General features: G+C 41.2%; 2 protein-coding genes across 2 annotated transcripts in view; both read left to right on the top strand.

Moving 5' to 3' along the window:
- Window positions 1-21540, top strand: part of LOC311089883 (ribonuclease inhibitor-like) — a 113846-nt gene extending 92306 nt beyond the window's left edge. The window contains exons 12-15 of the mRNA XM_084124915.1: window positions 11270-11443; window positions 12513-12686; window positions 17955-18128; window positions 18216-21540. Coding sequence (XP_083981041.1) covers window positions 11270-11443; window positions 12513-12686; window positions 17955-18128; window positions 18216-18426 — 733 coding nt within the window. The 3' untranslated portion in view covers window positions 18427-21540. The remainder of the gene's footprint in view (window positions 1-11269; window positions 11444-12512; window positions 12687-17954; window positions 18129-18215) is intronic.
- LOC311089879 (uncharacterized protein) overlaps window positions 1-23854 on the top strand; it is an 832216-nt gene that overhangs the window by 563662 nt on the left and 244700 nt on the right. The window lies entirely within an intron of this gene.

The raw sequence follows: 23854 nt of genomic DNA on the forward strand, positions 1-23854 counted from the left end.
TTGCAGCAAACGAGCCTGTTATAATACATGCACGCCTGCAATCAAACGCCGAAGCAAAACATGATGACGCTCTCTCTTCCCGCTCTCTCTCCCTTTGCTCGTGCCGCGCAATCTGCGCCGTTCGCAAGGGATGTCAGAAACGGACGGTCACTGGGCTGGTTTTCTTTACGTACAAGAAAGCTACCCCGCCCCTCGCGCCCATTCGCGTGCGTCACCGGCGAAAGGAGAAAGAGAGTGTTTTTAGTGTTGCCCCCTCCTGGTGGGCGATGGCAGTACTGACTACGCCACCCCTTGGACAAGACTGGTGAGAGCAAGGGGACTCTCCTTTTTTTTAAAAGAACCACGCACAGGCTTGGTTTAGCAAGTAAAAAGATACAATGTTTATTTTATCTTAGTTAAAAAAATGAGTCGCTTTAGATAGTCAATAAATAACACACAAATTCATCATTTAACAGGGATAAGCCATAGTAGAGTGAGCCACCAGAATGTAAGCTTAAACAGGCCTAGGTTTCGTTACCACCGTGAGCTAAAACACACCACTTTAGAGTAGAACAAACACTACAAACTCAGCTTACACATCACAGCAACGTTGCTTGTTGAGCTATTACAACAGATGCACGCTTCACAGCATTACACTGCACACCTCAGTATTAAATGGGTGAAACACTCTAAGGAAACCAGACTAGAGCCCGATAGGCTAATCTATCTTATGGGCCCAATCCACAATAGGCTATTAATAGGGAAGGGGGGAGAAAACAAGCAAAGAGAAGAAACCGCTAGCCGGTGGCCACCATCAGTTCACTAACACACATATCTTACAGCCCACCGGCTAGTGGTAAAAGAAAAGAAAAAAAAAAGAAAAAATACAATAAATCAATAAACCAAACGAAAAAAAATGTCTAAGAAGCAGCACCTGCACATACATACACATTCAAACACATTCAAGAGAACAGCAGCCGACAATCTGATTGCTGTAGCCTCTATAAAAACAAACAAACAACAAAAAAAAAGAAACAAAAGACCCAGTTGAGTGCTCTGTGCGCCTAAGAGTCATAATCAGTAGTCTGTTTACATATAGCTACTAAATACATGCGCACACACGGCAAACGCGAGACCCATAAATGACATACTGTTAGATCCTAATCAGACGTGAGCCAGTAGATTTACTGCGAGAAAAACCCTCTACCATTACTTCTTTAGCAAAAAACCATAAGCACATAACTTTGTTACACGTTTTGCTTTTTACCAAACACCTTATTATTAAAGCCATAACATACCTTTTGCAAGCTAGCGATTGGGTAAGTAGACCGTGTTCCGTGCTTCACGCATTCACCAGGGTCACTGGACGCTAGCGAACATAACAACGGAGCCCCATTACAATTAACGTAATAGACCAACAGAGATATGCTAAAACAGATGAAATAAAAGGGTACCTTCTCTATACGCTTGTCACTCTAGGCATCCTCAACGTGTTTTGGAAACGTATGCACACACACACAAGACAGTAGCGCCGTTGGCAATCACTCGGTAACACCTTAACCCTTCAAGAAAACATTAAAACTTCCTTAGTGCACTGAGCGCAAATAACCATTATAGTCATTCAACAACAGCTAGTTTAGACCTACCTTGCACGACAAACAGCACCCAGGAACACTGCTGCACTCCAACGCGTCAATAGCTAGCTACAATGAATGGCTACCGGCATGAGGACCCCAGGTGCTTATACACCTGCCTGCGCTTAATTGCCAACCTCTCCCACCCACATTAGGTGACGTAGCAATACGGGAAAGAGTGAACATGAGCGAGAGGCGAAGAGAGAGGGAAAAGAGAGCACCCCAAATCCACAGGCTACAATCCACCCCCTCCAAATGAATCGGCGGCCCGACGATGACACCTCATGCCCGGGAATCTTCATCCTCTATTCCTGATGGGCCATCATTTCTGCCACAAGTTGGCCGGGGTAGATGGTAGAGATTGGAGTGCTGCCCTGCCGTAGACCTCGCTGACCGGCGCACAGCCACCGTATTGTCCTCAGGCACCTCAGCCATATCCTCAATGTCAATGTCGTCCGATGCTGAGGTGCCGGTTGGCGCAGGTACAGCTTGAGGTTCTTGTTCCGCCCCATACCAAATGATCACATCTCGGGCATCACTATCGTTCCCGGCAAGAGGATCTTTGAGGGTCTCCTCTTCCCAAGCTGGACCAGGAACACCACCTGGCCCGGGCCTCAATCCCATAGGGATGGCGCGCATCTCAGAACGATGTACCTGTCGAACAGGTCCACCCGCATCCGCAGGGATCACCGTGTATACCGCTCCTGCTCCAGAAGGACAGCGTACAACTCGATAGGCCACAGAGTTCCAGTAGTCCTGGATTTTATTTCTCCCATGTGGATGGTTCCGCAGATAGATCAAATCTCCCTCTTGGAAGCCGGCATCGTTCACCTGATCATTGTGGTTCTGGTTCCGCCTAAGGGCCAGTTCTTCTGATCTCTGCCTGACATGTTCATGAGTCATCCTGACACTTTGCTGGTGCTTTTCAACCCATTCTTCTAGGGTGTTGGTGTCTGGAGCAACCTCCCTGATACCAAGCAAGAAGTCAACTGGCAATCTTGGGTGGTGGCCAAACATCAGATAATATGGTGTATGCCCTGTGGTCTGGTGTGGGGTAATATTATAGGCAAAGGTGAGCTGAGGCAGATGATGTGGCCAGCGACGCTTCTCTGTCTCAGGTAGTGTGCGCAGCAAGTCATGGAGGGTGCGGTTAAACCGCTCACACTGGGCATTCCCTTGAGGATGGTACGGAGTGGTGCGGCTCTTTTGTATACCGTACATCTGACACAGTTGCTGGATCAAGAGGCTCTCAAAGTTTCGCCCTCGGTCAGAGTGTATACAAGCTGGGGGACCAAACCTATGGAACCATTGCTGCACCAAGGCCCTGGCCACAGTAGGAGCTTTTTGATCTTTAGTAGGGACAGCCTGCGAGTACTTTGTAAATATGTCTGTGAGAATCAGGAAATTCTCTCGTCCATCACTGGCCGGCTCTAACAGAGTGAAATCAAGAGCCAGGATTTCATTCGGTCTAGTGGCTTGCATCGTGCTCCAATACGTACGGACTTTGGGCTGGACGGCCTTCCCCAGAACGCATCGCTGACACTGCTGGCACCACTGTTCAGCATCTTTAGTCATACTGGGCCAAAAACATCGGCTTCGGAGTAGCTGGAGTGTTCTTTCCAGGCCTTGGTGCCCTTGCTCATCGTGAACACTCCGTAGGACTTCAGCTTGCAGGCACTGAGGCAGCAACAGCTGGAGAGTCTCTGGACCCCCCCTGGTGCATGAATCCGGCGATACAGAACTCCTTCCTCGTTAACTAGGCGGTCCCAGTGCCGGAGCAGGGCTCTGCTGGACTTGGGTAACGCTTCACGCTCCATTGCACCTGGCCGTCGCCCTTCTTGATAGTACTTCCTCACGGGCCCGATGGCTGGGTCAGCTTCCTGAAGCGAGCTGAGATCCTGAGGTGTACGCCCCGGTAAGGCCACCACCTCCTCGCATTGGCCCTCTATGGCCGGTGTCGGACCAAGGCTGGTCAATGCGCCCAACACGGGGACCTCTGTCCCTAAGGTGAAGCGTTCCAGATACTGGCGAGAAAGAGCGTCCGCATTCTGATTGCTCTTGCCCGGACGATATCGGAGGGTAAAATTGAATGACGCCAGTTGAGAAGCCCACCGCTGCTCGGTTGCTCCCAGCTTTGCCGTGTGCAAATGGCTCAGGGGGTTATTATCAGTAAGGATTGTGAAATGGTTCCCCAGCAGATATTCACGGAACTTTTCCGTAACTGCCCATTTTACCGCAAGTAGTTCGAGCTTCATGGAGCTATAGTTCTCCATATTTCTTTCGGCAGCTCTGAGTCCCCGACTGGCGAACGCAACTGGGCGTACTTTCCCTTCATGCTCTTGGGAGAGGACTGCACCAAGACCTCCGTGGCTGGCATCTACCTCCAAGATGAAGGGCTTCTTAAAGTCGGCATAAGCCAGCACAGGAGCCGAGGTGAGTCGCTCCTTCAGAGACAGAAATGCTTGCTCACATCCTTCATCCCATGCCGAGGCCAGAGGAATTGGGGGGGTCTTTCCCTTCCTTCGAGGTCCACTGAGTTTTCCTACCAGATGGTGGAGCGGGGCTGCCAGCTTTGAAAATCCCTCCACGAAACGGCGATAATAGCTCGCGAAACCCAGGAAAGATCGTAATTCAGCCAGATGTCCAGGGCGTCTCCACTCCTTAACCACCTCTATCTTGGCGGGATCCGTAGCCACTCCCTCAGCGGAGACCACATGCCCCAAGTAACTAACCTGGTGCTGGAAGAAACGGCATTTTGACAGTTTTACTTTTAGCCCCTGTTTTTGCAGACGGGAAAACACCTCTCCCAGTCTTCCCAAATGCTGCTGGACGGTGGTGGAAAAGACGATTACATCGTCCAGGTACAGTAAAACGGACTGGTATCTGCAATCGCCAAACATGCGATCCATTAAACGCTGGAACGTTCCAGGCGCATTACACAGTCCGAATGCCATTCTGTTAAACTCAAATAGGCCAAAAGGCGTACAGAAGGCGGTCTTAGGTTTATCCTGCTCCACCATTGGCACCTGGTTGTATCCACTTGCAAGGTCCAAGGTGGAGAACCATTTTGCTCCTGAAAGTGCATCCAACGATTCTTCGATACGGGGAAGGGGATATGCGTCACGGCGGGTTTTTGCATTTAGCTGCCTGTAATCTACACAAAGGCGCAAACTCCCATCCTTCTTAGTCACCAAGACTATGGGAGAAGAATATGGACTGCTACTTTCTCTGATGACTTTACTATCTAAGAGCTGTCGGATGTGCGCTTTTACAGTTTCATACTGGGAGGGTGGAATCCTACGATATGGCTGTCGAACAGGAGCATTGTCCAACAGGGGAATCTCATGGCTGATTAAGGACGTGCATCCTAGGTCTCCCTCCCCTTGGGAAAAGATGTTACTATACTGGACAAGGAGGGCCCTGGCCTCAGCAGCTTGTTGCTGGGTCAACCCCGGAAAGTCTGGCACCATGAACTCAGGAACACTGCAGCACTCAACTACCTCCTGGGTGGATACATAAGCTTGACACTGTTCCCATGAAGGGTCGACTGATATAGAGGCAGCGGTTCCTGTTACAGCTGCTGCCACAACTTGTACAGTACCAATAGGGCGGCGTGGGGACAACCATACCTTTGTGTTACCCACATTCACTACAGGTGCATATAGACAACCCTTTCTAGCCGGCACCAGGGTAGGGGACACTAGTAGGCCTTCGGGCAATTGCTCCTCGTCAAAGTCCAAGGGCTCCAGCAAAAACTCTACGGACTCAAGCTGGGGGCATGTAACCGGGACCATGGTTAGGGCTCCTGCCTCCAGGCAGACAGCCCGTTTCCCATGGACTTTCACTTTGAACGGCTTCGGTGCATTTACGATGGCCTGGATCTGTTCGCAGTGTCTCAACGCACGTCGGGCTGCCGGTGCCGCCGATTTCACAGGGAGGGAATGAAAGAGCTGTGACCCATGTTGTTTAAAAAGGACCTGATAGCATTCCCCAATTACATTCATTCCCATTATCCCGGGTGTTACAAGCTTACGATCTTTAAGAGTACTATTCTCTGGGTCTTTAACAATTAAAATTCCCCTCCCCTGAATGCATTGCCCCAGTACCCCCACATCCAACTCTAGGTAACCAATATAGGGGATGTCTAAACCATTAGCGGCCTTAAGTCCAAGCCATCTACAATCCTTCTTTTGTAGATGATGAAAATGCTCTTGAAAGAAACTCTCGGTGATGGTGGTCACCATTGACCCAGTGTCAATCAAGCAGGGAACTGTTACGTCTCCCATAGAAACAGACAATACAGGGCAAGTTTTAACTAACCTATCATATGATTGAGGATAAATTGAGCCAGACACATCCCTTCCCAGCGTGTGGCTCTGCACACTGGGAATTTCTAGTTTCCCGATTGACTAGGGAGGTTGTCTGGGCCCGGTGCTTGGTTAGGGGGGATATCAGGGGGCAAACGTAAAGCTAACCTACTATTGTGGGTGGGGGGAACTGCCTGACAGTAACGGGCTATATGGCCTGGCTGATCGCACCGTAGACAAATGGGCTGACCATTGGGGGCACGTTTGTATCGCCCACCCCGGTGTGGTGGAGGGGGCTGTGATCTACCACTATGGTGTCCTAACTGCCTCACGAGCATGTCTAACTGAGCTTGTTGCTTAAGGACCAAATCTTTTAATTCAATGAATTCCGATGACTGTGGGGCTGTAACACATTGCGACACAACCTGAGCTTCACTGCTTGCGCCTGAAGCACGGTAACTACGGTCTCGGTTGGACTGACCCTCCTGCACCCACCTTATAGCTTCTTTCCGTACGGCTAGAAGAGTCAACCCACTATCTGCTCGTACCAGTCGCTTGAGTTCCCTGCGCAACATAGGATCACAGACATTTTCACAGAACTGGTCTCGCAAAACAATATCAGGGTTCCCAATGGCACCTTCATTTGACTGTTTTACTTTATCCAACATTTCCATTAAAGCATGAGAGAACTCAAACAAAGTTTCATTGTCCTTTTGTTTTCTGTTAAAGAAACGCTGTTGCCAGTACACATATGATTTAGCACACCCATATACTTCCCTTAAGACTTCAATTATCGACTCAGGGTTTTCACGTGTGGCTATAGAACGGTACTTAATCTCATTTCGGGCTTCACCCTCTAAGTGATCAAACAAAAACAGGGCCTTGTCAAAATTAGACGTTGCCCGAATACAACTTTTTGCCTCTTCAATCCATTCTTCAACAGACAAAGACCCTGCAGTTGTGGAGCCAGAAAACTTTGGGCATCGCCGCTCTCGAGGTATAAAGAACGCTTGCTCTCGTCGAACCGGCTGGGTACTAGTACTGCTACTAGCATTGCCCGCTGTCCCTCCCCCCGAAAGTCTCTCATTTTCAGCCTGGAGCTGCTCCAAACGTCGTTGCAGCTGCTGTCGCTCCACCGCGGACTCCTCTCCATCACTCATTTTGTTGCCAGCTGCTGTTCTCTATACACACTTGCGTACTCTCTCTCTCCCAGATACACACACACACACACACACACACACAGGTGCTGCTTGAATAAACTAATCTAGCGACACAAATGCCACCCTGCCGACTACGCCAATGTTGCCCCCTCCTGGTGGGCGATGGCAGTACTGACTACGCCACCCCTTGGACAAGACTGGTGAGAGCAAGGGGACTCTCCTTTTTTTTAAAAGAACCACGCACAGGCTTGGTTTAGCAAGTAAAAAGATACAATGTTTATTTTATCTTAGTTAAAAAAATGAGTCGCTTTAGATAGTCAATAAATAACACACAAATTCATCATTTAACAGGGATAAGCCATAGTAGAGTGAGCCACCAGAATGTAAGCTTAAACAGGCCTAGGTTTCGTTACCACCGTGAGCTAAAACACACCACTTTAGAGTAGAACAAACACTACAAACTCAGCTTACACATCACAGCAACGTTGCTTGTTGAGCTATTACAACAGATGCACGCTTCACAGCATTACACTGCACACCTCAGTTTCAAATGGGTGAAACACTCTAAGGAAACCAGACTAGAGCCCGATAGGCTAATCTATCTTATGGGCCCAATCCACAAAAGGCTATTAATAGTGAAGGGGGGAGAAAACAAGCAAAGAGAAGAAACCGCTAGCCGGTGGCCACCATCAGTTCACTAACACACATATCTTACAGCCCACCGGCTAGTGGTAAAAGAAAAGAAAAAATACAATAAATCAATAAACCAAACGAAAAAAAATGTCTAAGAAGCAGCACCTGCACATACATACACATTCAAACACATTCAAGAGAACAGCAGCCGACAATCTGATTGCTGTAGCCTCTATAAAAACAAACAAACAACAAAAAAAAGAAACAAAAGACCCAGTTGAGTGCTCTGTGCGCCTAAGAGTCATAATCAGTAGTCTGTTTACATATAGCTACTAAATACATGCGCACACACGGCAAACGCGAGACCCATAAATGACATACTGTTAGATCCTAATCAGACGTGAGCCAGTAGATTTACTGCGAGAAAAACCCTCTACCATTACTTCTTTAGCAAAAAACCATAAGCACATAACTTTGTTACACGTTTTGCTTTTTACCAAACACCTTATTATTAAAGCCATAACATACCTTTTGCAAGCTAGCGATTGGGTAAGTAGACCGTGTTCCGTGCTTCACGCATTCACCAGGGTCACTGGACGCTAGCGAACATAACAACGGAGCCCCATTACAATTAACGTAATAGACCAACAGAGATATGCTAAAACAGATGAAATAAAAGGGTACCTTCTCTATACGCTTGTCACTCTAGGCATCCTCAACGTGTTTTGGAAACGTATGCACACACACACAAGACAGTAGCGCCGTTGGCAATCACTCGGTAACACCTTAACCCTTCAAGAAAACATTAAAACTTCCTTAGTGCACTGAGCGCAAATAACCATTATAGTCATTCAACAACAGCTAGTTTAGACCTACCTTGCACGACAAACAGCACCCAGGAACACTGCTGCACTCCAACGCGTCAATAGCTAGCTACAATGAATGGCTACCGGCATGAGGACCCCAGGTGCTTATACACCTGCCTGCGCTTAATTGCCAACCTCTCCCACCCACATTAGGTGACGTAGCAATACGGGAAAAAGTGAACATGAGCGAGAGGCGAAGAGAGAGGGAAAAGAGAGCACCCCAAATCCACAGGCTACATTAGTCCCGCAGAGGCCGGACCAACCTCCTTTCTCTTACACATTTCTCAGTCCCCTCTGAATCAGGCGACTGGAAATGTCAATATTGCAGTAAACAAGCCTGTTATAATACATGCACGCCTGCAAACAAACGCCGTCACAAGACGTGTTGATGCTCTCTTATATGCTCGCGTTAACTGAAAGCTTATGTCTTCCCCCTTGTGGCTCAGTGGCGGAATCTTAGGCTTTGGCGCCAGAGACCCGTGTTTGAATCCCGGGTCTGCCGGCATATGAAATTATGCGTCAAGGCTTTCACTCTGTCAAGTTCCCTTAAAAGGCGACTGCAGATGTGTATTTTGCAACCAACGAGCACGTTGTACTACCCGCCCGCCTGCACCCAAACACCGTTTCTAAAAACGAGGCCTCAAAGTCTTCTTAGCCCGCCTAGGAAACTGACAGTGTTCAAGTCCTGCTTCAGCCAGACTTTCACCAAAACTTCCCGCTCGTTCAGTTCCAGAAAATGCGACTGTCCCAGTATATTTTGCAGAAACAAACCTGTACCACAGCCCGTTTGCCTGCAGTACTCGTTCCCTCTCTAGAGAGAACCGAGGTTACGTTAGTAACCGAGTACGTTTTTTTGGTCGCACCCCCTTTAAACTAGGGCTGAACGATTAATTGCATTTGCGATAATATCGCGATATGATGAAATGCGATTTTTTTAACCGCAAAGCTGCGATTACACCCTGGTCATGTGACACGCGAGAGTAAAGCAGTATCGCAGAAGCATCAACTTGGCACGCTACGCATATAGGCCTGGCTACAGGAAATAACAGTTTATGTTTAATTTATGTGATATTGTTTTATAGATTCTCTCCAACAATTCTGTATCGATTAAGATAATTTCAGATTTATGTCTGCGCGTAGTTTTAAACACAGATACGTGATGACGCGTGTGCTTTATAAACAACCGTATTCTGCTTGCTTCCAATTCCTCTGTCACACGCACACACACACACACGACACCGCTCAAACCTTTCTATCTTTAATAAAGATCGGAAAAGTTGAAGCGAATTACAAGGACATTCGCGGGCTTCATTGCACAAGATATGAGAGACGCGCGCGCGCTGCGTGATGTTACTTTTGTAGTGCGCGGTCTTGCCCGCCGGTATTTTACTTACAAATGTTCTACGAAGGAATCATATGTCTTGGAATGCAGTTAGCATTTATATTAAAAATATGAAAATCACCGACAGAAGCTGCTTTCAATTTCAAATACTCACGCGCGCTTTGCGAAGAGCGTTTGAGCATGCGGCTGTGTGAGCGACTCCGTCTACGTGGTTAAATGTACTTGCATCTCAAAATGCTTTTATGACGTGAAATTGATGTGACACAGTCAGTTATATCTTAAGTTATTAAACAGACGGGAGTCACGGGACAAACCACATCTTATAATTTCAAAAGAGATGAAAACGTTCAGAGAGCCTACCCTTAAATACTGAAAGCACTCTATTTATTGCTTGTAATATTTTTTCCCCCTCTTTGTTATTTGTTTTGAAGCTGTATTTGTTAAAATTATTAACATGTAATTGTATTAATTTAGTTTTTTAATGTGTAATTATTATAAGTAGGCCTACTTATAATTACGTAATTAAATATTTTAAGTTTTATTAATAAGATCAATTAAAGAAAAAAAATTGATCGGCTCATGAGGTGCCTATAGATTCCCTTCCCTATTTTACAATGATTTATTGCTTGTTTTTGTTGAATAATAGAAAAGGTAAAGAGCTTAAAAAATAATCGCATATTAAATCGCAATCGCAATATTGGTAAAACTAAATCGCAATTAGATTATTTTCCAAAATCGTTCAGCCCTACTTTAAACCTTTTAAAAAATCTGGCACATAACCCCCCACCCCCCACCCCAAAATAACATTTTAAAATTTAAATAAAAACAGAAAGATTTTTTACATTTGAAAAAAACATGCAATGAAAGACACCTGCAATAGTTTCACTTTGTAATGTCATATAACAGTAAGAGAGAATAATAGATCAGAACTTAACTTTTAATTTACGTAAATAAACAAAAACATTAAAATATTTCAGTGATGCTTTGGATGAACGATATACAATATATTGTTCAAAACGCTAATATATAACAGCTTTTGGCAGCGCCTCTCCAGCTCAGCTTCTTGTTCGTCTCACCAGAACACACACAGCAGTGGAGTGAAGCGTTCACAATCGCAGCCTGTGATTCGGTCCGCTGAAGAGGTGCTTTTCTGTGGCGAGCAACTTCTATGTTGGGCTTGTTCCAACAGTGACAAGTCAACGGTCTGAAGAAGAACGATTCAGTGTAGTTGCCGTTCGATTGACATTTCTGAAATGGAAAATGCTGATAGAGAGAATTACAAATATTTACAAATCTTAGTTTGATCATCATAGCTCTGATTCATTGTCTTTTCTCTTTGTGTCTTCAGTCTGCATAGATGCAGTATTACAGAGAAACAGTGTCACACCCTGACTTCGGCTCTATTTCCAAACCTCTCACACCTGAGAGAGCTGGACCTCAGTGAGAATCAACTAAACAGTTCAGGAGCAAAGCACTTATCTGGTGTACTGAGAGATTCACGCTGTAAACCGGAGAGATTGAGGTGAGGAACATTCACATTCAAGAATCAAACTGCTCAAAATAGCTTGAACACTAAGCTATATACTTGTAAAAAATATTCTCTTTAGTGTTTAGTGATCTGGTGAAATAAATGACAGGGATGTACATAAACTTTATTTTAACATAAATTGCTTATAATCAAATAAATAAAATAATGAATTTGATTATCAATTAGTCATGTCTGCGCACTGTGCACAAAAATCATCCGCCTGTCACATTAGGGAATAACCCGTTTATTTGGATAAAACGCATATGGAAAACTGCAGCTGCTGTGTGAAAGGTGCACGAGTCACAACCCAACTGAAACATGAGAATGCTTTATGTCAAGCGCTCTTGCATGAGGATTTACTGGATCTTGCCTTGTGCAGGGGATGCTTGGAAGAACATGGCACTGATGAAGGGTTGAACCCGTAAACGTTTTGCTGCACATTGCACTTTTAGTTTTCTGACTAAATAAAAACTCAAGAGTAATGCAAGTGAAGAAATGAAAAAAGTTTGGTAATTTCCCCACTGTAAAGTAGAAAATATATATTTACTTAAGAAATATACATTTTCATTTATTTTACAGTGCATTTGATTTACATTATATTAGCTATTACTGTCATATGAATAATAATTTTTATTAAATAAATGCATAATAAATAATAATGAGACAACCCCATGTCCAGAAAAGTTGTCATATTTTGTAAAATGTGATCAACTCCAGAATCTGTGATTCAACTCTCTTTAACCTTTTTTTAACTAACAAAAGTACAAAAAGGATTTTTAATATTTTCACTGACTAACTTAATTGTATTTTGTAAATATAAACTAATTTTGCTTTTGATGGCTGCAACACACTCCAAAAAAGCTGGGACAGAGGATGTTATGAAGGTAGTTATAATCCTTTTTTTTCCAGTGTGTATGTTGCAGTGTACAGCCCTGAATGATGATCTCTCTTCCTCTGAATGTCTTTTTTGTTTTGTTTGTTTACGAAGAGGATGTGACTTTACAGAATAAGAGTTATCTTCTCCTCTGTCTTATTTTCTTGCTCTTTCTTTCTCATAATGTAGGTTAAGAGGCTGTGAGATGACATCTGAAGGCTGTTCTGCTGTGACTTCAGCTCTGAACTCAAACCCATCACACCTGAGAGAGCTGGACCTCAGTGGAAATAAACTAGGAGACACTGGAGTGAGAAACCTCAGTGATCTACTGAAGAACCCACAATGCAAACTGGAAAATCTACAGTTAGTATCATTACACTTTACAGCAGTTACAGTGTGATTAAAGTGTGGAACTATACTGTTACATTTCCAGTTTTTTTTATAGTTTTCATGTCCTGTTTTCTGTTTTAGTCTTCTGGTCATTTTTCTAGTTTGGTAATTGGCTCTGCTTTCTTTTGTTCCCTGCCTATAGTGTCCTAGGTTACAGATTAAGTTCAGGTGTGTTCCCTCGTTAGGGGCCGTTCACATGTCACGTATTTTGCAAGCTCAAGTTAGTTATTTCAAATGTAGACGCGCGACAAGAATAATACTAGAAGCACACTCGTTTTTTCCAGGCGCATCGAGATGAAAAATTCTCAACTTTTCAGAATGCCTCAAGCGCACCGCAGGTCATGTGACAAGAACCAACCGGTCAGCCTCAGCCTTTCCATAACAACATTGTAAGCTCAGCCGAACAGCTGATCATAGCTGTACAGGGCGGGTTTTTATTTTTCAAGCTTTGGAAAGAATGATGTAAACTCAAAATGGCACTGGGGGACAAAAGTCCACAGAAGATCACTTTAATCCACAAATAAAGAAACAAAGAAACGCAATAGCAAAAGAACTGTACACAACTAACACCAGACAACCAGGGATTACCAAACTGAAAGTATAATAAGGGAGACTATTAAATCATACTTTCAGTTTGGTAATCTCTGGTGTTTAAGTGATCTTCTGTGGACTTTTGCCCCCTGTGCATTTTGAGTGAGTTTTCCCTGAAGAACTGTGACATAAACTGCTTTTCCACCGTCGGGCCGAACAATTCTAAGAACCGTAAGAACAGTTCCAGTTGTATTTCCTCTTGAGCCTGGTAAAGCACCTGGAAAACCGTTCTCAGCCCGGAATTATCAGCACGGTTAGCTTTACCGTGCTGGTAGAATGCGTGCAGTGACGTCGCCACTCTATGGGGTTAGAATTGTTGCATTATTCCAAATAAATAGATTGAGATTCACAAACAAATTAAAGAAATTCACAAAAATGTATCAAATTCACAAATAAATAGATTAAGATCCACAAATAAATGTAAAGAGTTTCACAGAAATGTCTTAAACTCAAATAAATAAAATGAGATTTTCCACAAAACACACACACATACATATATATATATATATATATATATATATATATATATATATATATATGAAGAGTTCAGATGCAAAAGCCTCTAAGTGCCATCTGAAATTTTCTTCTAGAATGATCATTTTTATCAAGCTTGTATATTTAAGTTCAGTAATTTCACTTAAATGAGAATTAATAGGTAATTTTCATTGCTATTTAAATTAAATTACTGAACTTAAATATACGAGCTTGATAAAAATGATCATTCTAGAAGAAAATTTCAGATGGCACTTAGAGGCTTTTGCATCTGAACTCTTCATATATATATATATATATATATATATATATATATATATATATATATATATATATATATATATATATATATATATATCAGTCCCTCCAGAAAAACGCGGAGTTTTTTTGTGATTGTTGCGGGCAAAAATCCTTGATTATGCGGCACGTTTTCTTAAAAAATGCGATGGAATATGCGGGATTTTTATGCGATGAAATTGCGGGATTTTGCAAAAATCGCGGGAACTTGCAAAAACTGCGGTTTGATGAAAAAGAGAAAAAAAGTGATTCCCCCAACACCAATTACATTAATAGTGTAATAAATGTCTTCATTTTAGTTTGAATGGGAAAGAAGAGGTGTAGGCTGTTCACCCTGCTTAGGGGGATGTGATCAAAGCCTGGAGTGGAGCAAAAGCATGTTCCTCTCTCCACTCTAAGCGTTCTGTTATCACTCCGCTCCTGATCCACTCCACTCCGCTCCAGTCCCGCTCACGGAAAAACTGCTCCGTGTTCACTCATTTTTAAGAAAGTTACAGAAAACAACTACTACAAACAATTTTAATTTGCCAACAGTTAATAATAATAAATAAAAATGCATGACGTGCAAATCAGATAACAATCAAGTGCAATATAAACATGTTTTGTCAGGGCATCACTCCCAAACCGGCATCAACACTCCATTTTCAACATCTGCTTAACTTACTCCTTCACACCACAGACACGTCTTTTTGCCTTCAGTGTCTGACGTGATTTAACTTCTCCCCAGTTGTTCCATGAAAACCTGCAAAGCACGGCCTGCGGTGTAATATATATACAACCGGATTTTTGTGAAATAGGCCTATCGAGGGGTTTGCAGCCGTTTGCAGCTTTTCAATGATGTCGCGTAATTACGTCACTTCATAACGTTCCCATGGCAACAGGGGAAATGGCTGCGCTTGTGTGAAGTAAACGCAACATTTGTCAACTTTCTGCTAAGATATATGTGACTTTTTGCAACGAAAACGCGGGGATTATGAAATCATGCAAGCCCGCATATTTTGCACGCAGAAATCTGCAATTTATGCGGCGAAAGTGCGGCGTATTTAAAAAAACGCGTCCCCCGCATAAATATGCGGACTTTGGCTGATTATGCATCAAATCATGCGATCGCATAATCGCGTTTTTCTGGAGGGACTGATATATATATATATATATATATATTTTATGTCACAAACACAACTCTGTCTGGCATTTATTTGTGAACCGCTTTCCAGGGCTGCCAACTCTCACGCATTGAGCGTGAGACTCACGTAATTGACACTTTTCACACGCTCTCACGCCACACATCCATTTTCTCACGCACAGAAAAATTGCGGAGCAAAGAGGTACTTTTAATATTAAACTAATTCCCAGCTCTTAGATTCCGTCAATTGTATTACGAAATTCAGACAAAAATACGTTTGGCGCTTGTAAATGTGACGTGACAGATCGCTGAGCACCTCAGTTCAAGTGCACGTGAACCGATCATCTGTTACTTTTTTATTTAAAGATGCAGTACAACTTACCGAAAGTATACATAATATCGACCAATTAGTGTTTTTCAACCACGGAAAGAGGTCAGTATAACAGCAGGATAACAATTATGTCACATAACATTACATTTACCTGTACAAAGCCATTTAATGACCATAGCATGTTAATTGAATAGAAAAAATAGCTAGAGAGGAGATTTTGCTGAGCACTATATTACATATTTATTATATTTTTACTTATGTCATTAAACAATTGTTATTATAACAAAAACTGCATTATATTTAATTTAATTTGTTATTTTTAACCTTTAATAATATCAGCAGATTGGGCCCTCTATGTTTACAGCATTAGGTGAGATTATTTTTTTAAATAAAATTTAAAATAAACATGTATCCAAATTAGTCAATATTGAATCAAAATCGGAATCAAATCACAAGAATGGAATTGAAATCTTGAAATTTTTGTCAAGCAATAAAAACTCTATCCTACCAGTCATTGTACAATGTAAACATTGTAACATGTTATCACTAAACTTCATAAAATTCTATTTGGTTACCAAATGTTTTGACAATCACAATTACACTTATTGTGATGCAATATTTGTTTTTACATAAGCACCCCCCATCCCCCCCCCCGCCCCGCCCCGCCCCGCCTCGCCAAAAAAATAAAATAAAATCTCACTCCAAGCTAAACTCAAAACTTGGCAGCCCTGGCTTTCTGTGCAAATCGCTGCACACATTTGTGAATTGCTTCTTGTGCATTTGTAAATCCCCTCACTCATCTGTGGATTTTGAAACACTTCTACCGTTGATGTGCAGACAAATCCACAAATAAGTCCACCCACCATTTACTCAAGCCAATCAGATAACGGCCACATATAGCTGACCAATCGTAGCACGTTCTCTCTACAGCCAATCACGTTAGACTTTACACTCGGGGCGGGAACTGAATCTGATTCATTTTGAAGATATTTTTCAAAATCCACAGATGCCTGAGGGGATTTACAAATGCACAAGAAGCAATTCACAAATGCGTTCAGCGATTTACAAATGCACAGAAAGCGGTTTACAAATAAATGCCAGGCAGAGTTGTGTTTTTGACAAATCTCATTTTATTTATTTGTGAGTTTTATACATTTTTGTTAAACTCTTTACATTTGTTTGTGAATCTCAATCAATTAATTTAAAATAATGCAACAATTCTAAACCCATATCACTCAGGATCAGTCACTTGTCTGCTGCTTTGCCTGGCTGCCAGTTTCTCCGTAGCTTGCTAAGTTCGCTATTTTGAGCGATGTAAACAAAAACGAATAAAAATTAAAAGAAATATCAGATCATCCTCCATAACGCAGCCGCTATTTACATCTCATTATCATCTGTAAACTCTCACGTTACCGAGGCAACGACTTTTGATCCCGGCAGTGGAAAACAAAACCATATCTGTACCAGCTGGCCCGGGTCGGCACAGAATAGAATGGTTAAGCAAAGAGAACCGTTCGGCCCAACGGTGGAAAAGGTGGAAAACCATTCGGCCCGACGGCTATACACTCTATGACAGACTAAACGCCTGCTGTATCTATTTAACTCTTTACTGTCAGCATTTTTGATAATTTTCACAAAAGTTTCATGGCCCCCAGAATATTTTGTTGGATGAATATCTGAACATACCAGTTTTTCCTAGCTCAAAATGAAGTGGCGGTGGTAAAATCCTGATCATGTGCACAGATGCTGGCTGAAGAAAATTATTTTTGAGAACACTATCATACAGTGTTTCCCATTGGATATTATGAGACTGTGGTGGGGGGACCTCTGTCCGTCTAGGGTGGTCCAGGCCGGTCCAGGCTGGGGTCATTAATGTGTGATTTTAATAGTCCACCCACGACCCACGCGCAAATTATTAAAATTGGAATGTTAATTTTATTTCTTTATCGCCCGACCCGTACTCTCAGAATGACTCGAGCCCCAGCTGAATTTTGTCGACAGTTGGAGGTGGGGTGAAATTTCACGGAGGCTTCCGCTTTGTAATTCTCTATGCAGGAAAAACACTGCATACAATAGGCTATATCAAAATAAAGAACAGACCCTCTGCTTTTAAAAAACAACAACAACAAAATCATTTGATATAGCTTCATGCATTCCTATTTTAAATGCTGATTAATGTTTGATGATCATGTTAGTTTATGTATGTTTATGTGGTAAAAACATCATTCACTTGTTTCTGCTGCTTGTTTTGTACTAGAGATTATGTACTCTTCCTTTCTGTAAACTGTGAAGACATGGATTGCTGGAAAATTCTGGGGAACAATAGTGGGGAAAAAGAATATAAGATGGCATCATTGATCTAAGTCATTGTTCTTTGTGTTTTTTTTTTTTTTTTTTAAATCTTCAGATTGTGTAAGTGCAGTATTAAAGAGAAGCAGTGTGGCTTCCTGACTTCAGCTCTGAAATCAAACCCATCACACCTGAGAGAGCTGGACCTCAGTGGGAATGATCTAAAACACTCAAGAGTGGAGCTTTTTTATGAGCTACTGAAGGATTCACGCTGTAAACTGGAGAGACTGAGGTCAGTATATTCACTTACAGCAAAGAAAATAGTGCTTTGGTGTTTAAATGAAACAGAATTAAAAGTTTTTTCCCATTTTCATTGCAGGTTAAGATCCTGTGAAATAACAGCAGCAGATTGTTCTGCTGTGACTTCAGCTCTGAAATCAAACCCATCACACCTGAGAGAGCTGGACCTCAGTGGGAATGAACTAGGAGGCACTGCAGTTGAAAGAGTTTGTGTTCTGCTGGGCATGACACAGTGCAAGCTGGAAAATCTACAGTTAGTATCATTATACTTTACAGCAGTTGCAGTGTGATTTAAAGTTCACTATTTAGTTATTTTAGGACAACAGGACCAGTCACATTGTTTATAGCACTGTGTCTTTTGATGTTTCCTTTCAAGAAAATAAGTACTGAGCTAATGGACTGATGTTCAGTGTGTATCAGTAGAAAGTTTCAAATGCTGAAATCTGACAAACTGCAAAATGAGAACAGACTAAAACTGATAATAGATTATTCAGACGGACTTAAATGTTTTTTACAGCACTTACGGTACTTTTTACAAAATCTACTTTTATAAAAGGGGTCATGAAATGTATTTCATGAAATGTTTTAAGAGATCTTATGTTTCTGGATGTTAGCAGGTTTTTAATACAAAAAAAATCAAATATTAGTAGTTAGAAGAAAAAATTAAATAAAAATAAATTTCAAGTGGCTTTATGTCTTCCAGAAAGCAAGTAAATGTTCACTGTTCTGATTGGAGGAAAGCGTGGATACGGTGTGAAGCTTGCCAAACACACTATACATGCAATTAATTAGGACATTTAAGACTAATCAACTGGAAAAGCAACAAAAACATAAACACAGATCTACATATGGATTGCTTACTTAAAAGATGAAAGTGAAGTGAAAGTACAACAGTGGCTATATATTGTATCAAAAATGTATAACACAGGGTGAGGGTTCGTACGGTCATGAAAAACCTGTAAAGGTTTTGGAAAATAAATAAACCAAGAAAGCTTTGGAAAAGTCATGGACATTCAAAATATTTATATAATAGAATATATGTTTAAGTGATAATATTGGTTAAACAAATTAGATCAAACTTAACGTTCATTCATTTATAACCACTGTCCACTTTAGTAGCATGCAGCTATATATATCTGAATAATAGGAGGGGCCCACCAACTAAGAACGTATTACTGCAAAATCTTAATATGTTCCCCAGTGTGTAGCCACTAACAATAAAAGACAGGAATTAACTTTTTATACCTTTATATCAATTTAGGCAACAGAAAAAATAAACAAAACAATGCATTTATATGAAAATGATTTGAAATGAACCCAGTTCAACAAATGAAAGCAGTATCCACACAGATGGTTTGTAAAGAAAGACTTAATCAATAGAAAGATAATTACAAATGAAAATCAATAGAAAAAGAATGACAAATGAAAATAAATAAAACTATCTAATCAGTTCAATCTTGTAGTTGAGTGATTCTTTGGGTAATTAATGGAATCACTACAAAGAAAGTTGAAATAGTCAAGTTTTAGGATGATGTCCAAATCCAAAAAAAACCTTCAAGTGCTCTTCCAGTAATCCAAGGAAATCCACACAAAAAACTAGATAGCCCACAGTCACATTCCTGTACTTAGGATACTTGATAATCCACAAGGTAATGCAGTGAGATCAATCCATTGGTTAGAAACCACTTGATGTCCATTTCAGTTGAGCCTTAGCAACTCATATGGATTCAACAGTCTCAAAATATAAGTAACGTATAAAGAGTCCATCTACAAAAAGAAGAGATATCTATCATATATTATATAAATCAAATCAAAACAATTGCACAACACTAAGAGAAACAAAACTTACATGATTGAACTGGAAACAAAGTTTCTCAATCAGGACTCCAATGAGTGTTGCAGGAGGTGCTTGGATAAAACCATAGATATCATATAAAGGCTAGATGTCTTAAGGCGGAGTCACTTCCGGCATCACCGGCGGCCATCTTAGGACAGGGCTCTGTGAATTAAGGTGAGTGAGCAGCATGCACACAAATCCTCTTATCTCGCTGAAATCTGGACGGATTTACAAACGGTTTGGTTTCTTACAAACGTTATTAACGTGGCTATAATTCTGAATGCTTAAACATTTTGAACATAATTATTCATATGTATGCAGTATAATAGCTACATCTCTGACGTTTATAACAAACCAAACCGTTTATAAATCGGTAGAAAATTGAGCAAGTTATGGTTATTTAAAAGTACATGCACCATGTTATGAGTGAGCGAGCACCCTGTCGTAAGATGGCCGCCGTGTGCGGATGTCGAGCTCCATTGGCCAGCAGCGCGGACGAGACATCTAGCCTTTATATGATATCTATGGATAAAACCACGCTTCCCTCTTCCAAAACTGACTTCTTCTATACTACTACCCTTTTAAATACAAGAGGTTCTAACGCTCATGCGCCCCCTAGTGGTGAGTATGAAAAACTACCAAAGTAACAGCTAATACTGTTACACGTTTAGAAGCGTTGAGCATTATAACCAATTGCACACGTTTCCGTTGAGCTTATGAGTGTGATGGCCAATCAGAGGCATTCAGATTAGTCATCGCTGAAACGAAGAGTTCTGTTCAGTGTGCGCGCTCTCTGACTGAATTCTGACTGAAACTCGCAAATAATCCCATAATAAATAACAAAGTGCAGATTCAATGTAAGAGTTTCATGTCGCAGTGTCGTCAGCTTCCCTGATTTAATGGGAGTGTTGCCTATCTGTGGCGTGTTCTTTGTATGCAAAAGTATTCTTTTACGTGTATCTGGTACGCAAAATATACCTGTTGGGTGTGTCTATATTTCGTAACATACACACGCAAAAAGTGTGTTTAAGACAACACAGGTAATCATAGAAATTGCACTTATGAGGGAAAGAAAATGCCTCTGGAAATCAATTGTAAGGAAAAGTTCATGGAAAGTTCATTTCTGACTCTGGTATGGGGTAACGTCTGGCAGTTGCAGTTTGTACTTGGATGTAAATTGCAGAAATGGAAAAAAAATAACTGTTTTTGGGGAATTCAAATAGGGACATTATCATGGTTATCCAATTAGATTAATAGTAAATAGGAGGCAAATCTTTATTTAAAACTCCAGTAAAATGCCTCTGTCTCTGGCCACCTTGTAAAGTTACTGTCAGTGTTACTGGACACTGTTATTTACTTTGACTAACATTGTTGCCTCTCACTGATGTATGTTAATCCGTTGCTACACCGTGTAAGTTCTGAGGGTCAGACACAGCATTTTATCTAACCGTCTTACTGGTGTGTCAGCATTATTTAAATTAATGTTTATTTTTGTATTAAACCACATAGCTTGTCATTAATTAGCTAAGATATGCTGTGATGTACAATTTAAACATGTATTTTTATTCTTATTTTACACGTATACACAGACGTTTCATGGAACGTTAGGTCATAAATATTTGCCTCAAAAGTCATGACAGAGTCGTTGAAATTTATTTGGTAGAAATGTGTACGAACCCTGATAACGGCAAAGATAAACTAGACTGCCATATTCAGCCTTATTTTTATTTTTTTTTCACACATTCTATTAATATTTAACTTATTTGATATTTCGAATTTCCTGTATGTACTAATTTCATTAGCAGGCTAGCAGCATTCTTAAAGCTACACTGTGTGATTTTTTACCCCCATCTAGCTGTGAAATTGTATGACTACCCAGTGATAGTTTCTGTTCCTCTCAATTCCGAGGGCGTTTTAACTCCTACGGTGGCCGTATTATTCCAAGATTAACATGGCTTCCAGTTTTCGACTACGTCCATGACAATAATAAACAATACGTCTAAAATGAATAAAACTACAGGACAGATGTCAGGAGGTAAACGTCACCCTTGGAATCGGCTATCCCAGCATAATCAGATTAGGCTAACGTTACAATGTGTACAAAGTAAAAGCAATTAAAAATAACTAAAATTTACAGTGTCCTTTTTTTTATATAGCTTAAAAAATTGCGCCTTTAAAACTATTCATCACCTGTGATCCGTCGCAGCACAGATTTATGTTACAAGGTAAACAATACTTTTTCACCATTGACACGAGGATGAAGTTATACTAGAGGTCGTTCTGGCGTTATGCACAACCATGCTATGGTTAGACAAGCAAATATAAAACTTCGAATTTACACAAATGAATTACAACAGGCTGAATTACCTGTCGAGAAGAAAGCAGGCAACCTCGGCGTCCGTTTTAAAATCTTCTCCTCATGAGCTCTTTCCATCTGGGAAAAGTTACTCCAGTATTGACATTGGTCTTGCTGATTTGCCTGTCGCGTTGACGTTTTAATTCTCTCTTTCAAATGTGAGTACGCACACACACACACACACCACTATCTTTCAAATCTGCCGCACTCGAGAGCTCGCGAGTAATCTCCCCCTCGCATTCGTCACGGTGTCACTGAGTGAAAAACGCAAAAGGCGAAGCTTGAATTTACAGGCATGTCCCTCTTTGACTAATGTAGTTTCAAGATGGAGGGACAACATGGCGACCGGCATTCGAACCCCTCACCCGTATGTACTTTCAATGGCAGATTATAAACTTAAGAGAATACTTTATTACTTGAAAGAAGTAAATATACATTAATGAGCACATATATTTTTGAAAGAACTAAGTGTTTTTTGCTAAGAATCAACTAAAAAAGTTACACAGTGTAGCTTTAACAATAGCGATGTTTTCATGATCCACCTATGTTAGATGAATTTTTTATTAAACAAGAAAAACGTGCATAAACCATGATGGAAACACATTTACCAAATTAATTCCTTAATGCGCATTAAAGTACACGTGAACCGGAAGTTGAAACAACTTTTCTCCAGTGTTGTGACGTATTTCCAAGTGAAACGGAATATTGAACAGAGGGCAGGGTTTTACTTTAGTGCTTCTCCTCCCCTTTTTTTTGAGGTTTAAGGGGAGCAGTTAAGTGTTTTCAACCCAAGCCATCAAACTGACGTCATCAGAAAAGGAACGCCATTCCAGACTGGTAACTTTTCAGATTTTATTTAAAGATTACCACGGCAAACTATTTTTTTCTGTGTATTAACATGCACAGATTAATTGTTCACCACAAGACTAGAAATATGCGCTAACAAAGTAAATAGGGTCAATTTTGATTTCAGGTGGACTTTAAAAACAGTCATGTGACTGCACGATGAGATGACATAACTGGACTAACCAGTGGACTGATCTCGTTGCACAGCATCTGAAATGCTGTTTTGGACTTTCAGAAATACCTGAATCTGTTGTCAAAGTTGTTCGGTATATTTACCTACCAGAACTGTCTTACTTTATTTAAAGATTGTAAATAAATGTAGATTAAATGTCAACATTTAATGTCAGAAGTCAGAAACAGCTTTATTGCCAAGTATGTTTGCTTTGGTGACAGAGGAAGCTTTCAGTTCACAGAGACAGCAGTACACAAATAGTAAAATACAAGATAAATAATTAAAGGGGTCATATAATGCCATTTTTGTACAAGCTAATGTGATTCTTTAGGGTCTAAATTAAAAGTTTGTAATATACTTTAATTAAAAATTCTCATTAGTATTGTAAGAAAACTCATTTTACCTGGTCAAAAACAGCTCTGTTTTCAGCACGCCGTTTAAGTGCATGTGTCTTTAAATGATAATGAGCTTTGCTCACCCCGCCCCTCTGTTCTGTGCGTACATGTA

Source organism: Abramis brama (assembly GCF_963993115.1).
Source record: "Abramis brama genome assembly, chromosome: 9".
Lineage (NCBI taxonomy): Eukaryota > Metazoa > Chordata > Actinopteri > Cypriniformes > Leuciscidae > Abramis > Abramis brama.